This window comes from Gobio gobio (genome assembly GCF_949357685.1).
Source record: "Gobio gobio genome assembly, chromosome: 5".
Taxonomy (NCBI): Eukaryota; Metazoa; Chordata; class Actinopteri; order Cypriniformes; family Gobionidae; genus Gobio; species Gobio gobio.
This window is the reverse complement of record NC_137101.1, coordinates 1,062,302-1,069,801: the sequence shown is the minus strand read 5'-3', so window position 1 is coordinate 1,069,801 and position 7,500 is coordinate 1,062,302. Positions and strand designations below refer to the sequence as shown.

At 39.5% G+C, this 7,500-nt stretch overlaps 2 protein-coding genes across 2 annotated transcripts in view; one reads left to right on the top strand and one right to left on the bottom strand.

Annotated features, from left to right (window-relative positions):
- The window catches only part of fbxo7 (F-box protein 7), a 9,402-nt gene extending 4,909 nt beyond the window's left edge, over positions 1-4,493 (top strand). The window contains exons 5-9 of the mRNA XM_079817691.1: positions 670-753; positions 1,530-1,625; positions 1,716-1,892; positions 1,986-2,032; positions 4,163-4,493. Coding sequence (XP_079673817.1) covers positions 670-753; positions 1,530-1,625; positions 1,716-1,892; positions 1,986-2,032; positions 4,163-4,453 — 695 coding nt within the window. The 3' untranslated portion in view covers positions 4,454-4,493. The remainder of the gene's footprint in view (positions 1-669; positions 754-1,529; positions 1,626-1,715; positions 1,893-1,985; positions 2,033-4,162) is intronic.
- Positions 4,494-4,509: 16 nt separating this feature from the next.
- echdc3 (enoyl CoA hydratase domain containing 3) overlaps positions 4,510-7,500 on the bottom strand; it is a gene marked incomplete at its 3' end in the record, with an annotated part of 6,827 nt that continues 3,836 nt past the window's right edge. The window contains exon 5 of the mRNA XM_079817692.1: positions 4,510-4,842. Within this exon, the coding sequence (XP_079673818.1) occupies positions 4,510-4,842 (333 nt within the window). The remainder of the gene's footprint in view (positions 4,843-7,500) is intronic.

Sequence of the window (7,500 nt, the reverse complement as noted above, 5' to 3'; positions counted from 1 at the left end):
CACACAGCGGCCGGTTAGGGTTTGGGTCTTACTTCTATAGATACACATGTCTTACGGCGGAGTCTCTGACGTCATCACCGGCGGCCATCTTGTCACAGGCAAGCTTTCTGGCGTCCATCTTGTCACAGGCAAGCTTTCTGGCGGCCATCTTGTCACAGGCAAGCTTTCTGGCGGCCATCTTGTCACAGGCAAGCTTTCTGGTGGCCATCTTGTCACAGGCAAGCTTTCTGGCGGCCATCTTGTCACAGGGCTCTGTGGCTCCTGATGTAAGGTGAGTGATCTGAACACAAATACTCTTATCTCGCTGAAATCTGGACGGATTTGCAAATGGTTTGCTTTCTTACAAACGTTATTAACGTGGCTATAATTATGGATGCTTGAACAAATTATGAATAATTTTTCATAAGTATGCAGTGTCATAACTACATCTCTGAAGTTTATAACAAACCAAACTGTTTGAAAATCGGTAGAAAATTTAGCAAGTTATGGTTATTTAAAAAGTGCAAGCACCATTAAAACACAATGAGTGAGCGAGCTGAGTGTGACAAGATGGCCGCCAAGTGCGGATGTCGACCTCCATTGGCCAGCAGCGCGGACGAGACATCTAGACTTTATTATGCATATCTATGGTTCCTTCAGCTCAGGATGTGTTTGTTTGTTGTGAAACAGCCGTTCTGAAGACAGACAGGACGACGGACAACACTCGCAAGCTGGTGCTGAGACCAGAGGCGTACGTGACGGCGGAGTGGGCAGGTAATTCACTACAGACGCATTACATTTCTGAGTCTGATTAAAGCTGATAACCGATATATTGGCCAATAAATCAATTTTTATATAATTTTTGAGAGTCTGATTAAAGCTGATAACCGATATATTGGCAGATTAAATACATTTTTATATAATATTTAAGAGTCTGTTTAAAGCTGATAACCGATATATTGGCCGATAAATCAATTTTTATATAATTTTTGAGAGTCTGATTAAGGCCGATTAGTGTCTGATTAAAGCTGATAACAGATATATTGGCCGATAAATACTTTTTTTAATATAATTTGAGTCTGATTAAAGCTGATAACCGATATATTGGCCGATAAATACTTTTTTATATAATTTGAGAGTCTGATTAAAGCCGATAACCGATATATTGGCCGATAAATCCATTTTTATATAATTTTTGACAGTATGATTAAAGCCGATAACCGATATATTGGCCGATAAATCCACATTTTTATATAATTTTTGAGAGTCTGATTAACGCTGATAACCGATATATTGGCCGATAAATAAATTTTTATATAATTTGAGAGTCTGATTAAAGCTGATAACCGATATATTGGCCGATAAATCCACATTTTTGTATAATTTTTGAGAGTCTGATTAAAGCCGATAACCGATATATTGGCCGATAAATAATTTTTTATATAATATTTGAGAGCCTCATTACAAAACAAAAGTCTGAGCATTAAAATCCATGTCCCAAACACAATTATAATGTTTTATGTAGCTGTGTGTTGTGTTGTGTTCGGCAGGAGGCAGCGCAGGTGTCGTCTACAGAGACTTACACAAACTGTCTCGTCTGTTTAAAGATCAGCTGGTTTATCCGCTCATGGCCGCCGCCAGACAGGGTGAGTATTCCTCTCGCTCGTGATGCGCTCACACTGGTGACGCTCGTGTGTGTTTACTGTGTGTGTGTGTGTGTGTGTGTGTGTGTGCAGCGCTGGGTCTGCCGGCTCTGTTCGGTCTGCCTGTTCTTCCTCCAGAGCTGCTGCTGCGTGTGTTACGGCTGCTGGACGTCGTCTCTCTCGTCTCGCTGTCGGCTGTGTGTCGAGACCTGAACACCGCTACCCATGATCCTTCACTCTGGAGACACCTGCTGCACAGAGACTTCAGGGGTAACACACTCGCTTCACACACAGTAGCATCACACACACACACACACACACACACACAGGTGAAGAGTGACTGAGTGTTGTGTGTGTTTGCAGGTCGTATTCCTGCAGGATGTCAACACAGAGACACCGACTGGAGAGAGGTGAGCACCTGTCAATCATATTCACACACCTGTCAATCATAGTCACACACCTGTCAATCATATTCACACACCTGTCAATCATAGTCACACACCTGTCAATCATAGTCACACACCTGTCAATCATATTCACACACCTGTCAATCATAGTCACACACCTGTCAATCATATTCACACACCTGTCAATCATAGTCACACACCTGTCAATCATATTCACACACCTGTCAATCATATTCACACACCTGTCAATCATAGTCACACACCTGTCAATCATAGTCACACACCTGTCAATCATATTCACACACCTGTCAATCATAGTCACACACCTGTCAATCATAGTCACACACCTGTCAATCATATTCACACACCTGTCAATCATATTCACACACCTGTCAATCATAGTCACACACCTGTCAATCATAGTCACACACCTGTCGATCATATTCACACACCTGTCGATCATAGTCACACACCTGTCAATCATAGTCACACACCTGTCAATCATATTCACACACCTGTCAATCATATTCACACACCTGTCAATCATAGTCACACACCTGTCAATCATATTCACACACCTGTCAATCATATTCACACACCTGTCAATCATAGTCACACACCTGTCAATCATAGTCACACACCTGTCAATCATAGTCACACACCTGTCAATCATAGTCACACACCTGTCAATCATAGTCACACACCTGTCAATCATATTCACACACCTGTCAATCATATTCACACACCTGTCAATCATAGTCACACACCTGTCAATCATATTCACACACCTGTCAATCATATTCACACACCTGTCAATCATAGTCACACACCTGTCAATCATATTCACACACCTGTCAATCATAGTCACACACCTGTCAATCATATTCACACACCTGTCAATCATATTCACACACCTGTCAATCATATTCACACACCTGTCAATCATATTCACACACCTGTCAATCATAGTCACACACCTGTCAATCATAGTCACACACCTGTCATAGTCACACACCTGTCATAGTCACACACCTGTCAATCATAGTCACACACCTGTCAATCACTGTCAATCATAGTCACACACCTGTCAATCATATTCACACACCTGTCAATCATAGTCACACACCTGTCAATCACTGTCAATCATAGTCACACACCTGTCAATCATATTCACACACCTGTCAATCATAGTCACACACCTGTCAATCATAGTCACACACCTGTCAATCATATTCACACACCTGTCAATCATATTCACACACCTGTCAATCATAGTCACACACCTGTCAATCATATTCACACACCTGTCGATCATAGTCACACACCTGTCAATCATAGTCACACACCTGTCAATCATATTCACACACCTGTCAATCATATTCACACACCTGTCAATCATAGTCACACACCTGTCAATCATAGTCACACACCTGTCAATCATAGTCACACACCTGTCAATCATAGTCACACACCTGTCAATCATAGTCACACACCTGTCAATCATAGTCACACACCTGTCAATCATATTCACACACCTGTCAATCATAGTCACACACCTGTCAATCATATTCACACACCTGTCAATCATATTCACACACCTGTCAATCATAGTCACACACCTGTCAATCATAGTCACACACCTGTCATAGTCACACACCTGTCATAGTCACACACCTGTCAATCATAGTCACACACCTGTCAATCACTGTCAATCATAGTCACACACCTGTCAATCATATTCACACACCTGTCAATCATAGTCACACACCTGTCAATCACTGTCAATCATAGTCACACACCTGTCAATCATATTCACACACCTGTCAATCATAGTCACACACCTGTCAATCATAGTCACACACCTGTCAATCATAGTCACACACCTGTCAATCATATTCACACACCTGTCAATCATAGTCACACACCTGTCAATCATAGTCACACACCTGTCAATCATAGTCACACACCTGTCAATCATAGTCACACACCTGTCAATCATATACCAGATTTTTTATTTTAATGTATTTATATTGCCATCCGAGTCACATGATCTAAACTGAACATCCCCTCTCATCTCTCGTGTGATTGGTCCTGCACTGAACCCAGATCATGAATCTCGTGTGTCTTCCTCAGATGTACAAGAGGCAGTTCAGGCAGAGGAAGGTGCGGCGATGCTTCTATCCACCCTCCATGCCGCCCATATTCCCCCTGTCCCCGTTCCCCTCCGGCCCGCCCCTGCCCCTGCCCCTGTACCCGCCCGGCATCATCGGTGGAGATTACGACCAGGCGCCCGTTCTGCTGCCCCGCCCCCGCTTCGACCCCATTGGCCCGCTCCCGGGTCATCTCCCAGCAGCGGGCGTCCCCATTGGCCGACGGAGGCCGGGCGGCGCTCGACCCGCTGACATCAGGAGAGGTTTCATCTGATTGTGTTGTTGTTGATTAATTAAAGGGACGTCCAGATGTGATGAGTTCTTCCTTTATTAGTCAGTGCTTGAGGGGGGTGTGTGGCTCCACACCGGCTTGCGTTTCTCCAGGAAGGCCCGGATGCCCTCCTGCCCGTCCCGCAGCGCCAGGTTCTCCAGCATGGCAGCGCCCGCTCGAGTGTAAGCCGCGTCCCGGCCCTCCTCCATCTGCCGGTGGAACACGGCCTTCCCCAGAGCCACCACGGGCCGGCTGGACTCACACACACGCTTGGCGATGGCCAGAGTCTCGTCCTCCAGCCGCTGCTCGCTGACCACTTTACTGACCAGCCCATGCAGCAGCGCATCCTGAGCGGAGAGCGGCCGGCCCGTCAGCAGCATCTCCATGGCAACCTGCACTTCAGCACACCACATATTAGCATCGCAACCTCTGGCTTAACAATAATAAATCGTTATTTTCTATAGCGCCGTTAAAGGTACAAAAATGTAAATTGTGTCATTAATGACTGAGCCTCATGTGGTTGGACACCCGTCAGACCTCCGTTCATCTTCAGACACAAATGAAGATATTTTAGTGTAAATCTGATGCTCTGAAAGGCCTCCATTGGCTCAACTTTACACTCTCAAGACCCTTAAAAGACACTAAAGACTAAAGTTACAAAGTCCATCTCACTACAGCGGCTCTACAATAACTTTATGAAGACGAGAATAGTTTCTGTGCGCAAAAAAACCCTAAATAACGACTTATATAGTGATGACGATTTCAAAACACGGCCTCATGAAGCTTCGAAGCGTTATGAATCAGTGAGTCGATTCAGCGGTTCAGAGCGTTATGAATCAGTGAGTCGATTCAGCAGTTTGAATCGCCAAAGTCACGTGATTTCAGCAGTTTGGCGGTTTGACACGCAATCCGAATCATGATTCGACTCACTGATTCATAACGCTTCAAACTGTTGAATCGACTCACTGATTCATAACGCTTCAAACTGCTGAATCGACTCACTGATTCATAACGCTTCAAACTGCTGAATCGACTCACTGATTCATAATGCTTCACACTGCTGAATCGACTCACTGATTCATAATGCTTCAAACTGCTGAATCGACTCACTGATTCATAATGCTTCACACTACTGAATCGACTCACTGATTCATAACGCTTCAAACTGCTGAATCGACTCACTGATTCATAACGCTTCAAACTGCTGAATCGACTCACTGATTCATAATGCTCTGAACCGCTGAATCGACTCACTGATTCATAACGCTTCAAACCGCTGAATCGACTCACTGATTCATAATGCTCTGAACCGCTGAATCGACTCACTGATTCATAACGCTTCAAACCGCTGAATCGACTCACTGATTCATAACGCTTCAAACCGCTGAATCGACTCACTGATTCATAACGCTCTGAACTGCTGAATCGACTCACTGATTCATAACACTCTGAAGCTTCATGAGGCCGTGGTTTGAAATCGTCATCACTATATAAGTCGTTATTTAGGGTTTTTTTGCGCACAGAAACTATTCTCGTCTTCATAAAGTTATTGTAGAGCCGCTGTAGTGAGATGGACTTTGTAACTTTAGTCTTTAGTGTCTTTTAAGGGTCTTGAGAGTGTAAAGTTGAGCCAATGGAGGCCTTTCAGAGCATCAGATTTACACTAAAATATCTTCATTTGTGTCTGAAGATGAACGGAGGTCTGACGGGTGTCCAACCACATGAGGCTCAGTCATTAATCACACAATTTACAGTTTTGGCTGAACTAACCCTTTAAATGTACATCTCAAAGCGCTTTACAGAAACAGACAATACATAGTACACAAAAGTAGAAATAAACCAAAAATTAAAATGATTGAAAAAGAAGAATGTTATATCAAAAACAATTAAAAACTATATCAAATTGATTCGAACGTTCAATAAAAAGCTGCCCTAAAAAATGAGTTTTAACAGTTAACAAGCAATTATCAAATATTATTCTTCACTTTACCGTACAACAAATGGATAAAATTTGCATTTTTATTGTTATTATGGTTTGATATAATTATCAAATATCATTTTTTACGATAAACCATAATATTTCAGTCTTGTTTATAATATCATCAAACCATATAATAACTTATTATTATTAATAGGTCATTATAGGGTTTGATAATATCGAATTCTATATTATTTGCATTCAAATAAAAAAATTATATTTGATAATGCAGTACAATTTTAATTTACAACAGTTATATATTTTATTTGTTAATAATAATTAATTATAATAATTATAACTATTATAATTATCAAATATTATTTTTACAATACAACTAATTCACAAATATAATATTTCAGTCTGATTTATAATTAGTTTAACTAATAAGTTATATGATTTGTTAATTTAGAATTATTATCAACAAATATTCATTTTTTGTTTTACAGTCCAATTTAACATTTTTATAACAGTAATTTAATTTAGTCTTTTTTGATTTGTTAATAAAAACAAATTATAAATAATAAGAACTATTATTTATATGGTTTGATAACAATATTTTATATTATAATTATCAAATATTATTTTTACAATAGAACTAATTCACAACTGTAATATGTCAGTCTGATTTATAATTAGTTTAAATAATGACATTAATAATAAAGTTATATAGTTTGAAAATATAGAATTATTATTCATATTATCATCAAATATGGTTTTATTTTACCGTACAATTTTAATTTACAACAGTAATTTATTTTAGTCTTTTTTATTTGTTAATAATAATTATTATATGGTTTACTAACAATATTTAATATTATAAAATATTATTTTATACAATACAACTTATTCACAGCCGTAATATCAGTCTGGTTTATAATTAGTTTAAATAATGACAATAATAATAATAATAACTTATATGGTTGGATAATACAGAATTTTTATTATTATTATATATTATTTGCATTAAAATAAAATAAATAATATTTGATAATACAGTACAATTTTTATTTTACAACAGTAATATATTTTAGTCATTTTATAATTTGTTAAAATAATAATTAATTATAAAGAA